At 31.8% G+C, this 21,041-nt stretch overlaps 3 protein-coding genes across 3 annotated transcripts; all 3 read left to right on the forward strand.

The window, feature by feature from the left end:
- Nucleotides 1–5,882: 5,882 nt before the first annotated feature.
- LOC104788349 (uncharacterized) lies at nt 5,883–6,792 on the forward strand. Its single transcript, XM_010514103.3, has 2 exons — nt 5,883–6,276; nt 6,384–6,792. Exons 1-2 carry the CDS (start codon nt 5,966–5,968, stop codon nt 6,664–6,666), a joined length of 594 nt encoding a protein of 197 aa, XP_010512405.1. The 5' UTR covers nt 5,883–5,965; the 3' UTR covers nt 6,667–6,792.
- Nucleotides 6,793–7,616: 824 nt separating this feature from the next.
- On the forward strand, nt 7,617–8,640 carry LOC104788350 (uncharacterized). The gene is made up of 2 exons (XM_010514104.3): nt 7,617–8,128; nt 8,241–8,640. The coding sequence occupies exons 1-2, from the start codon at nt 7,746–7,748 to the stop codon at nt 8,530–8,532; spliced, it is 675 nt and encodes a 224-aa protein (XP_010512406.1). The 5' UTR covers nt 7,617–7,745; the 3' UTR covers nt 8,533–8,640.
- Nucleotides 8,641–12,922: 4,282 nt separating this feature from the next.
- Nucleotides 12,923–20,298, forward strand: LOC104789802 (putative F-box protein At3g58950). The gene is made up of 4 exons (XM_010515448.2): nt 12,923–16,521; nt 16,652–16,749; nt 16,860–19,803; nt 20,123–20,298. Exons 3-4 carry the CDS (start codon nt 19,156–19,158, stop codon nt 20,267–20,269), a joined length of 795 nt encoding a protein of 264 aa, XP_010513750.2. The 5' UTR covers nt 12,923–16,521; nt 16,652–16,749; nt 16,860–19,155; the 3' UTR covers nt 20,270–20,298.
- Nucleotides 20,299–21,041: the final 743 nt, after the last annotated feature.

The raw sequence follows: 21,041 nt of genomic DNA on the forward strand, positions 1-21,041 counted from the left end.
AGGGTTCGAGGAACGCCTGGCGCACCAATAACTTACTGGTGGATTTGGATATCCACAGTGATGGGTTAGGATCGATGCCCTGCAGGGCCAGCTTGGGGTCTGTTGGGCCAGCTAGCAGTGGGCTAGCAGGGTCCACAGACGGTCCGTTGGGGTAGCTAGCGGTGGGCTAGTGGGGTCCGCGGGACGGGTTGTCACAATAACAAAGAATCGGACGGTAAAAGTAATAATGACAATTATCATGAAATTTTGACAATAAAAATGACGAGAAAGAATATGAAAGTAAGAAAACAATGGAAAAAAACACAAAAACATAGATGGCGGTTGTCAATTAAATATGAGAAAACAATATTAATTCATGATTAAAAAAGTGTTTCGTTGGTCTAGCCGTAAAAAAAAATGGTTTAGTATATGCAAGGTCACCAGTTCGAATGTACGATCAAACCTCTCTTGGACGTCCGGTTAAATCCATGATTCTTTTGATCAAATTTGATTTTTTAGCACTACTGAGTTTTTTTTTTTTTTTAAATTTTAGTGTATCGAAAATAAAAGTTTGGCCTTAATAGTAATTTAAATTTTTCTATAAGATAATATTACATAACTGTCATCAGTCATATTTAATTTGCACCAAAATGTATCAAATAAACTCACGCGTAGTGTGGATTCAAAACCTAGTTTTAAATAAAAAGTAGAAGCTATAAGCTTCTAAGGCTGTCTACCTATGATTTAAAACCTCCAATTGTAATAAAACATGTCACATAAATTAATATGTTTTTATAGTGTACTCATATTTCTATATATCATATGATTTATATTAAATAAATTATTATTAGTATATTTTATTATGTTTTTAAAATATTATAAACCAAGTAAGGATTTTGGTTGGAGAAGATTCTAAACGTGTGGATCTAAAACAAAATAAGTATATAGATAAAATTATCAATAATTGGATGCATGTGTTAACTATGCTGCTCTTCATGAATTTCACAAATTTTATGAGAAAAGAAATAATTTTGTCCTTGGAGTTTGATGGGTTAACAAGTTGTGTGGTGGTCTAACAAAAAAGTTTTCCAGTGGAATAATGTGAATAAGTTGACGAGTAAGAAGAAGAAAAAAGTATAACAAAGAACCAGACGGTAAAAGTAACAATGAAATTTATCACAAATTTTGACAATGAAAATGATAATACTAAATTTTTTTATATAAAATAATACTTTATTTCTGTAATCAATCAAAATATATCTAATAAACCCACGCGTAGCGTGGATTCGAAACCTAGTAATTATAATATTTTTAACTTTTAAAATTTTAAGATTTGGACGCATGGTAGCTTCCTGCTCATTCATAGTTAAAAGCATATTAGTCTTATTTATAATGGTTCTCAGCCATTGTCTAAAAAATTTCTAGCCGTGTGGGACGTTGTACATTCAATTATTTATAAGTATTTTGATATATAATTTTACATAATTTCAAAAATGTTAAATATTGAGATGTATGATCCCGATTGATTGTTAAATATTGAGATGTCTGATCCCGATTGGTTATTAAAAAAATTTGAATATACAAAATCCTGGAAATTTTTTAAAATGTTAATTAATGATATGTCTAATTGTTAATAGTTTTTTTAAAATCCCATGTGGACAGCTTTAGGAGCTTATAGCTTCTATTTTTATTAGTATAGATTGACATCTAATTACTGATATACCATAATTGTATAGGATTTACAGTTAATACATTTGGCAGTTTTCCTTTTGAGTTAACTGGGTAATATCTCGCGCAAATGCGAGAATTGTAGTATAATAAAATATATAATTAATTTAAATTTCTTTGATAATCATAAAAAAACTTAACAAATCAATTTAAATGTCATTAACATTTGTATACTTTTATTTATTTAAATCATACAATATCAAAATATATAACTTATTTAAAAATAATCATACATACATTATAAAGTTATTTTTTTTATTGTTCAACTTTGATAATAAATTTCATTAGTATTTTCGAGCATTTGAGGTAATAAAATATCATTTAATAAAAAAAATTGACTATGTGATTTAAATGTATAATTTAAGTTTTTCATATAAACTAACACATAACCTAAACTATTTAATAATTAAAAACTAAACTATTTTGAAAATTAAAAAATACATATTTCCAATAAAATCATATGAAGTGCATCAAAGTTTTAAAATACGATTAAAAATGTTTTTTATATTCCCCTTAGTTTAAGATATATTGCTAGGTTTAGTTTTTTTTTTTTTGTTTTTTGGAACGAAAATATTGTTAGGTTTAGTTATAATTTTTAATCCTTGTAATAAAAAACTAGATAGAAAAAGAAAAAGGGGCATTCTCAAAAATGCTCCTTTTTCCATACCTCTTTCTAAAAATACTCATTCATGTTGACCATTTCTAAAACTACACCTCTTTATATACAAAATGACCAAACTACCTTTTTTGTGTAACAACAAGAATGTACAGTCATCAAAATCGAAAATATTTTTCCGCCAAAAAAATTTCCCGCCAAAATATTTTTTTCCCGCAAAAATCGAAAATTTTTCCCGCCATAAAAAAATTTTTCCCGTCAAAATCAAAAATTTTTCCCGCCAAAAATATTGAAATTTATACCTTTTAAAAACATTGTAAACGCTTTTAAAAAACTTTTAAAAGCGTTTACAAGGTTTTTAAAAGGTTTTTAAACACATTGTAAACGCTTTTAAAAACCTTGTAAATGCTTTTAAAAAGCTTGTAAATGCTTTTAAAAATCTTATAAAAACTTTTACAAGGTTTTTAAAAACATTGTAAAAGCGTTTACAAAGTGTTTAAAAACGTTTTAAAAATCTTTTTAAAAACCATTTGAAAACCTTTTTAAAACCTTTTAAAAACCTTTTAAAAATCTTGTAAAAGCGTTTACAAGTTGTTTAAAAAACCTTTTAAAACTCTTTAAAAAATCTTGTAAAAGCCTTTACAAGGTGTTTATAAGGCTTTTATAAGGTAGAAATCTTATAAAAACCTTGTAAATTTTTTTTGGCGGGAAAAATTTTGGCGGGAAAATGTTTTTGTCGAAATTTTCTATCAAAATTTTTTTGGTGGGAAAATATGTCCGAAATTTTTTGTTTTTCTTTTTATTGAATAAAATAATTTTCATCTAAGGGTAAAATGGTTATTAAAAATTAAAAGAGGGCAAAAATAAAAATGGCCAGAAAGAGGGTATTTTTGAAAAGGGGTATATCGAAAGGGGCATTTTTAACAAATTCTCAAAGAAAAATCAATGTTTGTCCAAAAAATAAAAATAAAAATAAAAAATCAATTTGTTTTCTTATATAGAAAAATCTTTTTTTTTTCAACCTAAACATTAATTAAACTAAAACTCCTAAATTGGTTGCCCAAACAGGAGGAGAGTTGTTTACAAAAGTCGTTTCCGACACTAGCAATCGAGAAGAACGAGCTAAACAATCCGCCTTCATATAGAAAAATCTTTAATCCAATGGCAATACTTTTATGTAATTTTTTGGTCACAGATTGCCAAGGTCTGTGCTTGAAGTTTCAAAGAAGATGCTAACAGAATCAAGGAGAAATTTTACAGTTGCCTCAAGTGAAAAGGAAGCAGGATGGTTATTGCGATGGATTAATGGATTAAATAAAAAAAATATTGGTTTTATAGCATTATATGTTGAATCACAAACTGAATATAATGATTATTATTCTAAAATAAATGTATTACAGTTTGGTTGGATGTAAGTGAGAGGTAAAAAAAATGATTTGATAATTATATTACAAAAATTTCATTCATGAGAACATTTCAAATTGTTAGAATAAAATAAATATACGTGAATTTGTAAGAACTAATCAAACATCTAAAGTAAAGAATTAAGATGTTTTCCTTATTATGAGATGGTTATAACCAAAATATTATTATGGTCATCAAAATTTTATTATACATATTAGAATACATATGTATTTTTAATCAAAATAATATAAAAACAAAGAAGAAAAGAAGAAGTACATAAAACAAAGAAACAATAAAATTCAAAACAATGTAAAATATATAGTAAACAAAAAAATATAATCAAACTCTTATTTGGGTTTTCAACCTTTGCAAAAACATTATAAAAAAACAAAGAAAATATTTAGGATTTGGGATATGGTTGAAGAGGATGTGAAAATATTTATAGGATAAAAAGTGATGGAAGTTACATTTCTAAAATAATTAAATTAGAAGAGTTACAATTATAATTAATAGTGTGTTTAAATAAAAATGAATGGAGGGATAAAAAGTCAATTCACAATTTATGTAATTTCAGTTACAATTTAGTAGTAAAGATTGAATTTAAAGTATGTATTAATGTATATAATTAAAAATAAATATTAAATTTTAAAAATGTCAAATGAACCAATAAGAAGAGAGTGAAATATGAGGCCATGAGGGTTAATGGGTTATAGTGAGATATGTGTCTTTCTTTTAGTAGATAATACTGAAATCGATGTATCAAAAATAACTATTTGAGAGTTATAAAAGTGCAATTCATTGCATATTAATACATTTTTAACATGTTCTATTATATTAAATTAAATTCATTGAGAACACTACTATTATATTATTATGAGAGTTACAAACAAATTTTTATACTTTTCCAACTCCTAAAATTAAAACCCATTTAATTAAAAGTGAGTGTTGGTGAGTCCATAATTTGATTGAAAGTATAATATGTTACACATTGATCGTTTAAAAGAAATAAGAACATCTAATTCTCAAATAAACTTGATTTTTTTGTTAAATCCAACATATATGAATTTAAATTTAACTATGGAAATTTTAAAAGTAAATATGAATAGATTAGAAAGGTAAGAAATATTTTATTTTTATATAAATAAAATAAGAATTGAAAACAATGATTAAAATATATAATACTTTCTTAATTAAAATATAGAATCAAACTCTTACAACACATATGAGATATAACAACATTTGATATTGGTGGGAGAGGAGGAGAGAATTATTTACTTATAAGATGATAATCCAAATTAGATAATGGAGATGAATCTTTAAAAATAAGAACAATGTAAAATATATATCATGTAGTCTCTAAAATTAAAATTTAGCATTAAAAATTTACAATGATATTTCATTTGTTTTTTTGTAACCCATACAACAAAAATAAGAAATCGAAAACAAAAAACAAAAAATGATTTGATGTATTGTGGAAGAGAATGAGAGAAGTGGAAGAGAATGAGAGAATATGAAAATGAAAAAAATAAAAGAATGCCAATATGAGAGAATGAGAGAATGCTTATTTATATGATCAGAATTGATGGAAGTTACATTTAGAATTATGGAAATTATAATTATAATTTATTGTGTTTGAATAAAATTGAGTGGTGGAATATGATTAATGCATAATTTATTTTATTTTCAGTTCTAATTTTATTTTAATGTGTGAGTTAAATGTTTTGTATTAATTGGATCTTAAATATTGTTTAAAGCAATTAAATAATTAGAAAAAGTTAAAAAAATAGAAAATATTAAATTAAACCAAAACCTTACTTTTATTATGTATATGATTAAAACAATATATATGGCCTAATTATTGTTGATAGATACAGTATTTAACTTTTATTACTGATGTACATTTTAGAATCAGTGATCAAATTAATTTTTCTCATATTTTGTATGATTGTTGCTGATTTATTAAATTAAATATTACACGTCAGAAAAGTATGATTTGTAAGAGTTGAGAAAAGTTAACAATTTTACAAAAATATCTAAAGGAGATAAATAACATACACGTATCAAAAATCTTATGGAAACATTTACGAAGCTATCAAGCGGTGTACCTAAACCTGGTGTGTGAATATATAAACATGTTTTATCATACACTTTTTGCAAATTCCCATCTTCCTTTTTTTGTTGTGTTCTCCAAAAACTCGTTTTCCTCTCTCTTGATCTCTTGGGTCAATAACTACAAAGATGGAAGATGAAAAAACTGAAATCAGAGTCATGGTACTATGTTTTTTATTCTGCTTGATTTTTATCGGTATCATAGGACGGGCGTCTTACGTATGTAATTGTGTTCATACTGATCATGATGTGCCGGATATTACAGTACCCTTAATGAATATTGCGGTGTTAAATTCAACTAAAACTCGTTTTAGTGCAAAATGGAACTTATCAATTAGAGTCCCCAACACTCTTCCTGGTCCCTTTATATGTCTCCAAGGAGACTTTCAAGCTTCTTTACTTTACAAAAATATTACCATTGCTACTTCACCCGCAAAAAGGTTACAAACATTTCTCCTTTTTTTTTTTTATTATTATTCTGAAAAAATCTATATATATGACTTCTTTATTCAAACTAAGAACAACAACTCTAATTATGCTTGATCAGTTACAACAATCTCCAACCCTACTGGGCTCAACTGCTTAAGGTTTCAGGAGTTGTCTCTGAGGAAGATACCAATGGTGCAATTGCAAAAAATATCATGGGTGATATTAAGGAGACAAATGAAGTGTGGTTCGGATCGCGGTTGTTTTTCCCGGATTGCAGAGAAATGACAACAGGGATGATGAGCTATACTTGCGATGAAGCCAAGTTTCATATTGATTCCAACTCTCAGATTACAGCTACTGCGTTTGGAAACCCTATATGTCACTATGATTATGATCATTAGTTTATTTTTTAGCCTAATTATTTCTCATGAAGATTGAACCATCTTTAAATTCATATTTGTTGGACTTATTTTGAATATTATTTCATAGCCAAATATATATAAAACATCTCGGAAATTCTACCAAAAGTGTGTTTGATATCAATTTAATGTAGATTTTTCTCTTCATTAAAAAGTTTATAAAAAGTTGTCAATAATCCACAATTTTGATTTTAGTATATAAATGCACCGAGCAACCTTCACATATAAATTGAGCCTTAACTCTTTTATTTTGTAGCTTAAACAGTGCTTGTTTGAACGTAATGAAATGCAAGTGTTTTGACAAAAAAGAAAAGGTATTTCAATCAAAATTTATGTGTGTTCGTTAGGTTCACTGAAATCAGATTTGATTTAGATAAAAAAGTATAACTTAGGTTCACTGAAATCAGATTTGATTTAGATAAAAAAGTATAACTTGTGAAGTGACCTTAGTACAGTGGCAGGTGGTAAGTCTATTTGTAAAAGGCACCATCACACCAGGGATCGAATCTTGCTTTCTACGAATATAGGAATTTGGCTAATGGATCGACCAGTTGTGGTCTAATAGTTAAAAAAAAAAAATATAACTTTTTCCAAAAATGGTCCTAAAATATGCTTAATATACAAAGCCGTGTCTAGAGAGTTACACATGTTCAACAAGGATATGACATATCATAACATTACATTATAGGATCTAGAGTTAATAAAGATAAAATTCTGACCTAATTTATATTTTATAAAAGTGATTTTATTTAATAAATGGAAATTCAGTTTTTTGTTTTTTCCATCAAAGACCACATTTATTTTTTGCTAGATTTCTATTTAATATCAAATTATAAAAAAATTAATAGCAAAAAATCAGAGATAACTCTAAATAAGCCAAAAAAAGTAAAATATTAAAAGGAGATATATAGATCTTATGGAAGAAAATAAAAACTAAGGAAGTGTATATATAAATGTTTATATGATACATTTCTTACAATCTCTCATCTTCTTCTGTACACTCTAAAACTCGTTTTTTCTTTCTTCCTTCCTCGAATTCTTTGGTCAATGTAAAACACAAAATGGAACACGAAAAAGAAGCTTTTGTTGAGAAAGAAGTCAAAGAAGAAGTTCCAGAATCTAACTCTACGATTAGAGAAAAGGAACCAATTCATGAAACTATTGTGGTGTGTGTTTCCTTATTGATAATTTTGGGATTGTTTTGTGGCGGGATATGTGCATATTCCTCTTTCCTATCGGAAAACAAATCAACTCAAGTGCCTTATATTACAATAGCTTTTATGAATTTTACGGTTCTCGATACAAATACCCGTCTTAGTGCAAATTGGGATTTATCAATTAGAGTTCCCGAAAAACTTCATGGTTCCTTTATATGTCTACCAGGATACTTTCAAGCTTCTTTACTTTACAAGAATATTACCATTGCTACTTCACCCATAAGAAGGTTCCAATGTTTTTTTCTTTCTTCTAAAATATTTATTTAACTTAATTGTTTTTTTTTTATAATTGATATATATATATTCTAACGAACAACAAGAAAATGTTTGCTTGATCAGTTACAAAAAGAATCTCCAATGCCATTGCCCTCAACTGCTCAAGGTTTCAGGGGTTGTCTCTGAAGAGGATCTTAATGGTGCAATTGGCAAAAGCATTATGAATGACATTAAGGAGAGAATGGAAGTGCGTTTGGGGTTGCGGTTGTTTCTTCCGGATAGCGGAGAAAACATGACAGGGTCAGGGACGATGGAATTTGCTTGTGATGAGGTCAAGATGCAATCTGACTTGAGTTCTCGGAATATTACATCAACTGTGGTTGGGAGTCCTACTTGCTTCTATGTTGGTCACTAGCTTCTCGTTTAAATATTTTAATATGGAGAGTACTGGACTTAATTGTGTCTGATATCCATTTTGTGTATATTTCTCCCATAATTAATGATAATTTTCTTACATAATAAAGTAGAGTTCCCCTTAAACCAATCCAACTAGAAACTGACATGTGGCACTTCTCATGTTAACATGTGTCTTATAAAAAAAAATTATTTAAAAGATGTACAAACACAAAACTATATTCTCTTAAAAATATAAAAATAATAAAATATACTTTTCTATTTTTTTTACCGTAGTTCTAATTTAAAAATATGAGAAACAGTCTCTTCTATTTTTAGTTATTATCATCCTAATTTAAAATATATAAGTTATTTTCATATTTAATTTGTTTGTGACATGTGATACATTGTCATGTAATTTTCTTTTAAATTTATTTTGCGATATCTTTTTAATATTTTCTTACCTTATGTATCTAGAACACAATTATTTTCTAATGGTAAAAATAGTTATTAATTATTGGAAAACACCTAAATAATATATGTTATATCCCTATATTAGTAAAAGAGAAGTACAATTTGTATTTCACCCGAAAATGCCCCTACGCCCACCACAAGCAAACAACTGCACGGAGGGTAAATATGACAATATAACTAATTGGGTCGGGTTTAATTTCTTGCGTAACCCGAAATTCACGACTCGGGTATTTAGAAAACAATTGGAGGGGTTTGTAATGGGTTTTCAATATAAAAGGGCTGTGCACATTTAAAAAAAAATTTGTAGGTTTTAAATGGGTTCTCGATATATAAGGAATGTGCAGATTTTAATGGGCTAAAACATTATTGTATTCCGGTTGTTTACAATAATGTTTACGAAACCCGAAATTTACCTCCCTATCACGGCAACTTAGCCGAAGATTACGCTGCTCAATCTCATCAGATAATTTGAAAGATATCAATCTCCTAACAAAATTTGTTACCTTACCTGCTTTTGATACACGTACCAGATTACCTTATTGGATTTTTTTATTAAAATCGATCCTTAACTGAATTATTCTGAAAATATTTACATACCTTAATTTGCAGAATATACCCAAACTTATACAACCAAATTATACCTAATTCGTGATACGTGAAGCCCTCCTATAAATACAATGTTAGTAATCAAAGGTTCAATAATCAAAGCTTTACCCACTCTATTTTTTTTTCTTTTTGCTTTGACATCATTTTATTTGGTTTTAAAACTGGCTAACAATATTATGGATGGATTCTTAAGCGAGTAATCAAAATGTCTAGAAAGCTTATAAAATGGTTGATATATGTTCGTTTCTCATAATTAAAACTACCTTCGATGCTTTGTTTTTTATATTAGTTTTTTTTTGGTTCACGGGTGTTAAATAAGAGTTAGGATTGCAAGTTATAAAGTATCTCAAATGTTTTGAACTCATAATTGAATATATATATGAGATTGCAAAGATACTAGCCATGAGTTTTTAGTTTTTATATTCAATTATGCGTTTATTTGTGACATTCAATGACTTCTAAATAGTGTTCTTTAGTTGATATACTATTTTGTATAATATATTGATCTACTATTTTTCTGAATCTATTTGTAGCCTTCTTGATGCAGAAGCTGTTAGTGCAGTGGCTAAATATGTACTCAAGAATGTTGCATAGGGATGCTTCTAATTTCTAAACCTCGAATATTAAAGGTTCGATATTGACTTGAAAATTTATTTTTATTTGTTTTGTTGGATAGTTTCTTTGGTTATGATTCTAATTTTGTGGTTCATTTTTGAATATAAAAAAGTTTGAAGGGTTTCGTGTGTCGGCTTAGTATCAGATATGGTTAATGCGTCACACCATAATACTTGCTCTACTTAACTTTTTGTGTATGTTATTTTATAATGTTCAATAAAATGGTTAGTGAACTTTATGATCTTTGGATTTTTTTTATCTGAAGATTATAGATTGGTGTTAATTGTTTTTTAGATTAACTAACAATTCTTAAATTCAATGTGAGAATAAAATAGTATATTTTGGATTCTCTTCTTGCAGATAGAGTTATTATGGGTTTGGTGGTTCTGTTCCACAAAAGTGCATCATATGTTAAACTGCAAACTATGGACAAGAAAATTAACATGGAAAACATTTGTTGAATTCCAAACTATGGACAAGGAAATTAACATGGAAAAGAATTGAGAAAGTTTCAATAAAACACTATAATAGAAGAGAAGCAGATATATTTAAAAAAATAAAAATCTAACCATAATTTAGAGATTTATTTTAACAAAATTTAAATATTAAAACAAGGAATACATCATGTAAACATATATATAGGATGAACCTCTACGCCATACTGAAAAATGTAGCATTCATTATTTTCCAAATAAAATTTTAACACAAAACTATTTTTAATTAAAACTAATATTTTTATGTTACACAGAGGAATTACACAATGTATAAACAATTACAAATAATATTTCTTTAATTACATAATTTTTGGCAACTTAATTGATTGTTACTTGATATTCATCATTTAGAAAAAAATCCCCAAACTTAGTTACTTACACAATATTTTCATGTTCTTATTTTAAAACATTAATAATACCATTTACTCTTAATTTCTATTTTTATATTTTATTTGAATTCATGATAATATTAAAATTTTCTCTTTTTTTATTATTTATTTTATTGTATCAAAGCTCATTCTATTACCATTTACTTTTTTTTCCTTCTATTGTTTTATCCAAACTTAATGTAAAAATATATAGGCCATGTTCTTTTATCCAGTCATTGCGACAGTGTTGAGTGACTGAAAATCAATCTCTCTCCTTCATAACTATTTTCCTGTAATATCTCTGATAGTAAATCTAGCGACTCTATTGAGATATTTTCTTAGAGAAATCAGCGACACGAAAATCGCTAAAAAAATCAGCAACATATTAAATGGTCTCTAAAGCTTTGGCGACTGTTTCATTACAACACCAGCGACCATTATATGTGAAAGTGGTGTGAAAATCATGTTATTTTTTTATACGTTCAAATGAATCACAGCGATTGGTAAAAGAGTAGAGCCGTAATCCACCGGCTGCACTATACTCAAATAAGAATTTTTACATATTCCAATCCATTATGGGTCGCATGTATCCTTGAATATTCCTCCGCGCTGTAGCGCGGGTCCGATCCTAGTATATATGTATATAAGGTTTCACTCTCTCCTTATGAGTCAATTTGGTATTTATTTAATTTATTTTTAAAACATATAATATTTATTTTCAATTAAACCTAAATACAACACATTTAGTATATACATTAATTCATACTTTAAATATACACTTTACTACTAAGTTGTAACTGAAATTACATAAATTATGAATTGACTATTTTTCCTTCTTTCACTTTCAATTATATATCCTATTAATTCTAAATATAACCCCTCTAATTTCATTTTGATTTTAGTGTTCTTGCATTGGTTGAAAACTCAATGAAGATAACATTTTAAGAGTTTAATAATATATTTTACATTGTTCTCAATTTGATTTCTTCTTTGCTTTTATGTACTACTTCCTTTATTTTTTTGAATTCAAAATACATATTATTAAATGTCAAATCAATTTTCCTAACTTCTCTCTTACCTCCCAAGGGCATTTTTAAAAAATGGAATGGAAAAAAAGGCATTTTTGCTTTTCTCCCAAATTATAATACATTTCTTTTAGAATACTTATCATTATACTTAGTTTCTTTAAACATATAATTACATAAAGATCATTAATTTTTATTTATTTAATTCAGATATGGACTTTTCAAGGAGTTCTTTATATAAAAACAATATCATATTCTATTTTTTTATCTAGCTTTTACTACAAGGATGAAACAATTATAACTAAATTTAGAAATATAAATTAAAATAAGGGAAATATAAAAATAATTAAAATAAAAGTATTTTTGTGAATTGTACTTTAAAGTTTTGCTTGCACTTCATATGATTTGGAATATTTCATTTTTATTATTAAATACTTTAGGTTATGTGTTGGTTTATATGAACAACTTAAATTAAATATTTGAATATCATAATTAATTTTCATTTTTATCATTATATTTTTTACCTCAAATCCTCAAAATACTAATAAAAATTATTATCAAAGTTGAACAATATACAAATTAAAAAATTAAGAGATATGTATGTATGATTATATTTAAATTAGTTATAAATTATGAAATTGTATGATTTTTTTTTTTACATGTAAACTTTTTAATGGCATTTAGATTTAGATTTTTACTTTTTTTTTAATGACTATTAAATAAAACTAAATTAATTAACCCCAACTTATTATACCTCCTAGTTTATTTATAAATTTGAGTTGTTCTTCTAGATTTTCGATTTAAATGTTAAACGATTGCTATCGGTTTTTTGATGTATTCTTTAGTAAAGAGGCTCTTTCTGTCGGTCTGAGTCTTTGACGTATATATATAATAGCTCGTCCCATAAATTCGTCTCAGTTTAGGTTTTTGTTTGGCTATCTCTTCTGACTCTAAAAGTGCTCTCTCGTACGTACGTTGATCTCGTAAGATACCTAATCTCAACTTGATTTGCTTCCTATGAATGCGATTCTCTCCATCTTCTAGTTATAATTGGTCTTGAAATTGATACGGTTGCAGAACACGGTTTTGATTAGTTTCGTCGTAGTCTACAACGAGAGTAGGATTGGTTGTAATATAGAAGATGGATTTACTCAGTAATCTACCTGATAAAGAGAACTAACAAGCTTTGAATAAAGAATAACTCTCTTTATTATGTTTAGAAACTAACTCAAAACTAAACACCAAAGCTCTCAATCTCTCATACCTTTGATCACAACTCATATTTATAGTCATAACACACCTTGTTATTCCTATTTTGATAATGGAAAACTTCTCTTTTCCTAATCCTATTACAATTGGAACTTTTCCTTTTAAGCCTATCTTGTCATTAACCGACTTGCTAATGATATCTTGGGCTTCAAGCTTTCAATTTTCTAGAAGCTTATTCCAACATTCACCCCCTTAAGCTTCAAGTTCTTCTTGTTGAGGTCTTGCATTCCAATGAAGCTCCTCATCTCCTTGAACTGAATCCTTACTAGGGCCTTAGTGAGAATGTCTGCCTTCTGCTCTTCTCCTGGAATGAAAAACACTTCGATCTGACCATTTTCAACACACTCACAGATGAAGTGATATCGCTTATGGATGTGCTTTGATCTGCCGTGAAAGATTGGATTCTTGGTGAGCTCAATGGCCGATTTGTTGACAATATACAGGATCACCACCTTGGTACTCTGCCCCGTAATTTCACTTAACAAATCCTGAAGCCAAATGGCTTGTTTAGCAGCCTCCATTGCGGCCATGAACTCGGCCTCACAGGAAGACATAGCAACCGTCTGTTGCTTCTGCACACACCAAGTAATTGGTGTTTCTCCGAAGTAAAACATGAAACCTGTACTACTTCTCCCATTATCCAGATCCACATTGTGACTACTGTCACAATAGCCAACAATCTCTCTCGATCCTCCACGTCCAAAACGCAAACCATAGGTCAGAGTCCCTTGCAAATATCTAAAAATCTGTTTGAGTGCAGCTCCATGTGATTCTCTCGGATCCTGCATATACCTACTCAACATTCCAACTGAGAATGCAAGATCAGGTCTAGTGTGTAACAAATACCTTAAACAGCCAATCCTTCTTCGATACAAAGTAGCATCTGTAACCGGTTTCTCCTCCTCAGCTTTAGACAGTTTCAAACCAAACTCCATAGGAATATGTGCTAGATTACACTCATCCATTCTAGCCTCTTTCAAAATCCTTCTTGCATATCCCTCCTGTTTCAGTTCAATCCCATTCTCACTCTGCAATACCTCAATGCCTAGGTAATATGTGAGCTTACCGAGGTCTGTCATCTCAAATTTTGAAGACATAGACAATTTAAACTCTTGTACCATCGCAAGTGAGCTTCCAGTGATGAACAAATCATCCACATAGACAACAACTATAAGAATCTCTGCTCCATTTGTTCTTCGATACACGACACTTTCCTTTGAACACTTTGCAAAATTTAAACCTTTTAAAATCTGATCCAGCTTCGTGTTCCATGCCCTTGGAGCCTGTCGTAAGCCATACAAAGCCTTAGATAGTTTGAAAACCTTATATTCTTCTCCCTTCTTTTCAAAACCTTCGGGCTGAGAAACATAAACATCCTCGTTTAGTTCTCCATGTAAAAACGCAGTCTTGACGTCTAGGTGATGAATCTCCCAGCCATGAGAAGCAGCCAAACCAACAAGCAATCTGAGTGTCTCAAGTCGAGCTACTGGAGCGAAAACCTCATCGAAATCGATCCCTTCTCGTTGAGCATATCCCTTTGCTACTAAACGAGCTTTAAACTTGCTGATTGATCCATCTGCATTTCGTTTGATCTTAAATACCCATTTAAGACCAATAACTTTCACTCCTCGTGGTCTCTCTACTAACGTCCAAGTCTTGTTCTTGTTGATCGAGTTTATCTCCTCTGCACACGCCTTTGTCCATTCAACTAGACCTTTTGCATCTTCATAGTTCAACGGTTCATCGTTGATAGATAAAAGAAGCCTCTCGCATTCAATATCAGCTAGAAGAGCATAATCATCGAGGTAACTAGGACGCCTTACTTGCCTTTCAGATCTTCTAAGAGGAGGTCGTTCGATTGTTTCTGCAGGTCCTGCAGTTTCTGTAGTGTCATTATCATCTTCGTTGTGATCACCAACATCATCATTACCAACCTCCTCTAGCTCCTCTTGGTTATTATTAGCAGCATTGTCCTCTGTTTGGTTGTTGACAAACGATCCTTGTCCTTCATCTATAACTCCTCCCCAAGTCATACTGAACATTCCTGGTGCTTTCTCAACAACCGTATTGGCTCCCTTCCAATTCCAACCATCCTTTTCATTAAAGACAACATCACGACTCACAACAACTCTTCTAGTTGTTGGATTATAAAGCCTATAAGCTTTGGTTCCTGGCTCAATCCCAAGATGAACCAGTGTTTGAGACCGGTCATCAAGCATCTTCAAGTTCACCGGTTCAGTTTTTGCATAAGCAAGACAACCAAAAATACGAATATGCTCTATACTCGGTTTTGAGTTTCGAAAACACTCATAGGGAGTTTGATTCTTTAGAGCTCTTGTAGGAACTCTATTAATCAAATATGTTGAATGCCTAACTGCTTCTCCCCAGAAGTAGTTTGGAACATTCATAGCTTTTAATATGCTCCTTGTCATCTCCATTAGCGTACGATTTCTCCTTTCAACAACTCCATTTTGTTGTGGAGTGTAAGGGGCTGTCAAGTGTCTTCTTATTCCATTCCTATCACAAAAGTCCTGAAAATCTCTTGAAGTGAACTCCCCTCCTCTATCAGTACGTAGAGTCATGATCTGCTTATCACACTCTTTCTCGACAAGATTTTTAAAAGCCTTAAACTTCTCGAAAGCATCACTCTTCTCCCTAAGTAATATGGTCCACATATACCTAGTGTGATCATCAATTATCACAAACACATAGCTGTTATGTGCTAGTGTAGCTGGAGAAATAGGTCCACATAGGTCCGCATGTAGTAGCTCTAAAATTCGTGAAGCACGGTATTGAGTTGCAGTAGGGAAAGCATGTCGAGTTTGTTTACCAACAAGGCATGACTCGCAAAGTTGGTTCTCCTTGTTAATCTTAGGCAGGCCATAAACCATCTCCATTGTCGACATGTTCATGATGGTGTTAAAACTTATGTGCCCAAGTCGCGCATGCCATCTACATGTTTCTTCTTCGGATTTTGTATGCAAGCAGATCGGCTGTCCAATCTTTGAATTGATTCTGTAGAGTCTGTTTGGTGATCTTAGTACCTTTACTAAGAGTCTTCCTCTTGGATCATGTAAAGTCAGATAGTTCAGCCTCATTCTAACATCGAAACCATGCTCTGTTGCTTGTCCTAGGCTCAGAATATTGCTTTTCAGCTCAGGTATGTAGTAAATATCTTTTACTAACTGTTGCTCTCCATTCTTTCCTTCAAATAGAATTGATCCTTTACCGCTGATGTCAACACATGATCCATCTCCAAATTTTACTCTACCTCTGATTCTCTCATTCAGCTCCGAGAAGAATGACTTGACTCCAGTCATATGGTTTGATGCGCCATTATCCAAGTACCAAGTTCCTTCTTCAACTCTTTCTTGCTCAAACTTCTTAGGTAGTAGTTTCTCTTCATTAAGAAACACGATCTCATGCATGTAGAGAGTTGCATCTGCTTCCTCAGTCTCCGTTTTGTTAACCTCTTGATTTCGATTCCTTTCTGGACAGGCAGATGCATAATGACCAGGTTTATCACACCTGAAACAAATCAAGACCTTATCTTTCTTCTCTTTGGTCTGATTCTGTTCTTTTTGGTTTGAAGAGTGATTCGACTGATAACCTCTTCCTCTGCCTCGTCCTCTGTTTCCTCTTCCTCCTCGTCCGCGACCTCTACCCCTTGAGTTTCCAAAGTTCGGTTGATCTGTTCTCGCATACATGAGTTTGTCTTGTGTCTCATCCTGCTTGCGGTTACCAAGTGTCCTTTCTTCGTAAACCTTAAGCCTCCCTATGATTTCTTCAAACCCAGTTGTATTGAGGTCAAGAACCTGTTCTAATGAAGCATCAATCTGTATGAATTTTTCTCTCGGCAGACTGCTCAAGAATTTCTTAACCAACCGTGGCTCTTGATTTCGATTCCTTTCTGGACAGGCAGATGCATAATGACCAGGTTTATCACACCTGAAACAAATCAAGACCTTATCTTTCTTCTCTTTGGTCTGATTTTGTTCTTTTTGGTTTGAAGAGTGATCCGACTGATAACCTCTTCCTCTGCCTCGTCCTCTGTTTCCTCTTCCTCCTCGTCCGCGACCTCTACCCCTTGAGTTTCCAAAGTTCGGTTGATCTGTTCTCGCATACATGAGTTTGTCTTGTGTCTCATCCTGCTTGCGGTTACCAAGTGTCCTTTCTTCGTAAACCTTAAGCCTCCCTATGATTTCTTCAAACCCAGTTGTATTGAGGTCAAGAACCTGTTCTAATGAAGCAACAATCTGTATGAATTTTTCTCTCGGCAGACTGCTCAAGAATTTCTTAACCAACCGTGGCTCTTGATTTCGATTCCTTTCTGGACAGGCAGATGCATAATGACCAGGTTTATCACACCTGAAACAAATCAAGACCTTATCTTTCTTCTCTTTGGTCTGATTCTATTCTTTTTGGTTTGAAGAGTGATCCGGCTGATAACCTCTTCCTCTGCCCCATCCTCTGTTTCCTCTTCCTCCTCGTCCGCGACCTCCATCCCTTGAGTTTCCAAAGTTCGGTTGATCTGTTCTCGCATACATGAGTTTGTCTTGTGTCTCATCCTGCTTGCGGTTACCAAGTGTCCTTTCTTCGTAAACTTTAAGCCTCCCTATGATTTCTTCAAACCCAGTTGTATTGAGGTCAAGAACCTGTTCTAATGAAGCAACAATCTGTATGAATTTTTCTCTCGGCAGACTGCTCAAGAATTTCTTAACCTAAAGTGGCTCTTCTATTGGAACTCCTAGTGAAGTTGCTTTAGACGAGACTTGTGATAACTTGCTGGCAAAGTCATCAATTGTGTCTGACTCCGACATCGTCAACTTCTCGAAGTCAGCCATAAGAGTTTGCAGTCGAGCCTCCTTAACATGATCCGCTCCCAGGTTCCGGTTCTTGATCATGTTCCAAATATCTCTTGGAGTTTTCTGATCACCAACCTAAAGAATAAGAGATTCAGCTATGGATTGAAAGATCCAAGCCGTTGCAATATTGTTCTTGTCAGCATCGGTTGAACCTGGTTCAATTGTCTCCCACACCTTCTGTACGCGCAGCATAATCCTCATTCGCATAGCCCACACGGTATAATTTGTGGCAGTTAACATCGGACATTGTAGCGAAGAAGGAACACCCTCCTTGCGTGTTGTGTCAGCTACAATAATTGCTTCACCGTCTGCCATGGCTCGGCCGATGAACAAGTTTCAAGGATCGTCCTTCCTTGAAGCTCTGATACCAAATAAAGAGAACTAACAAGCTTTGAATAAAGAATAACTCTCTTTATTATGTTTAGAAACTAACTCAAAACTAAACACCAAAGCTCTCAATCTCTCATACCTTTGATCACAACTCAATCAAAGATATTTATAGTCATAACACACCTTGTTATTCCTATTTTGATAATGGAAAACTTCTCTTTTTCTAATCCTATTACAATTGGAACTTTTCCTTTTACTCATATCTTGTCATTAACCGACTTGCTAATGATATCTTGGGCTTCAAGCTTTCAATCTTCTAGAAGCTTACTCCAACACCTGACGATCTTGTTATTCATATCTTGTCCTTCCTTACGACCAAGGAGGCTGCTTCAACATCTCTTCTCTCAAAGAGGTGGTACAATCTGTTTGCACTTGTTCCTAGTCTTGACATCCATGACACTGTGTTTCCATATTCTGATTGCAAAAAAAGTCTGTCGAGCTTCATAGATTTTGTGGATAGAGTAATTGCATTGCAGGGTGATTCTCCCATTAAGAGATTTTCCCTCACGTGTCATGCTGGACGTGTTGGTCCATGTCGTATGAATAGTTGGATATCTAATGTGCTGCAGCGTGGTGTTTTGGACCTTGATCTTGATTCTGCCATCGATATGCATAGTAAATATTTTTTGCCTCCAAATATCTTCCACAGTGGGACACTAATTGAGCTGAAAGTAAAAATTCATCATTACATGTGTCTTGAGCTGTTCACTGGCCGTGAAGAAACTTTCTTACCAATGCTTAAAACGCTCGTTTTAAAACTAGCTTATATTAGTATTGGCAAGATGGAGATATTTCTTCGTTCTGTCCCTGTGCTTGAAGAATTATCCATTGATGCTACTGTATGGATCGTGTGTGATGAAACCGTGTCAAGTGAAACCCTAAGGAAGCTAACTATCTATTCATACGGTTTTGAATACTTGTTGAGTCTGAAGAGCATTTCTTTTGATACTCCACGTCTGGTTTACTTTGACTATTCTGATTATGTTGCGGAGGACTATCCAAAAGTTAACTTGACAAATGTAGTTGAGGCTCTACTCAACCTTAGATTGACTGAAGACCAATATAGGCAAGCAAGAGCGGCAAGGGACGATCAGGATGATGTTCTTCTCCGTTTTCGAAATGTGTGGAAGCTCTTGAGTGGCTTAAGAGCTGTTCAGAAACTGTACTTATCTTGCTATACTCTCGAGGTTAGTGTATATTTGTTTTTTTTTTTAATATATATTTTGTTTCCACTGGTCTCAATCAAAACCAAAACATCCTCTACGAGATTCTGAAGCATTATATTATTAGATTCAAATTTATATTAGCCTTAATTAATGATATAAATTTCATATGCTACGACGTTTCACTTTTTTTTTTTAATGCACAGTCAAAGGCCATCTTGATGTTTCAAGTATATTAGGTTTCAAATAGGGAAATCAAATCAATCCTTGAGATTTTGAAACAAGTATATATTGCACTTGTGTTCTTGTGTTATAATGTTGACTTTCGCTTGCCTTGTTTCAGGCGCTTTCTCTATGCTGTGAATCCATACCAGTGTTCAACAACCTCAAAGTGTTACGTATTAGCAGTTACAAGGACCAAGGCTGGCAAGCAATGCCGGTTCTCTTAATGAATTGTCCACTTTTAGAAACACTAGTCCTTGAGGTATAAACACAGCTAGCTCATTTGTTAAAATATCAAGATAGTAATAATTAAAAGATCATTCTTTCTAGATAACAAATAGACATTTTTATTTATCTGAAATTTGTTATTTACACCAAAGGCAAAACTGATTTATATAGCTAGATAACAAATAGACACAACAACAAAATGAGTTGTGTCTCTTCATATTTGCAACTCTTTAATGTAACAACACAAACTGCAAGTTAAAGACTGAAACGATGCAACTGTTAACCAAACTCAACTAAACATTCTCACCTTAATTGAGTTTTGGTCTAAAACCCTACTCGCATCTGTTTCCAACTTTGACTGAAACGATTATGGTTCTTTCTGACCACGTGAGCTTGGACACATCTTCTCTGTGATCTTCGTCACGTCTTCTCCCGTTGTTTATCCAACCTTCTTCCACTCACTTAATTTCTTTTAAGTGTAGTTTCTTCTTGTTTCCTTTTGGTGTCCTCTTGATCACTACAACATCTCCATGACGTCTTACACAGTTACACGTGAATCTTTTTGTGCTTCTCGTGTCCTTTGTTCACCATAACGTCTTACGCGCGGTGAATATTCTCCACGTCTGAAACTTGTTATTTACATCACCATAACGTCTGCATAACAAGAATATGTTTGGTTGATCAGTTACAAACAATCTCCAATCCCGTTGGCTTCAACTGCTCACGGTTTCAGAGATTCCAGTTTATAGTAATATTTGTAAGTGTATTGTAGATAAATTGAATCAATGATGATCAACCTAATCCCTTTGGTC

The sequence above is a fragment of the Camelina sativa genome, chromosome 5 (assembly GCF_030686135.1).
Source record: "Camelina sativa cultivar CO46 ecotype springtype chromosome 5, ASM3068613v1".
In the NCBI taxonomy this organism is placed as follows: Eukaryota; Viridiplantae; Streptophyta; class Magnoliopsida; order Brassicales; family Brassicaceae; genus Camelina; species Camelina sativa.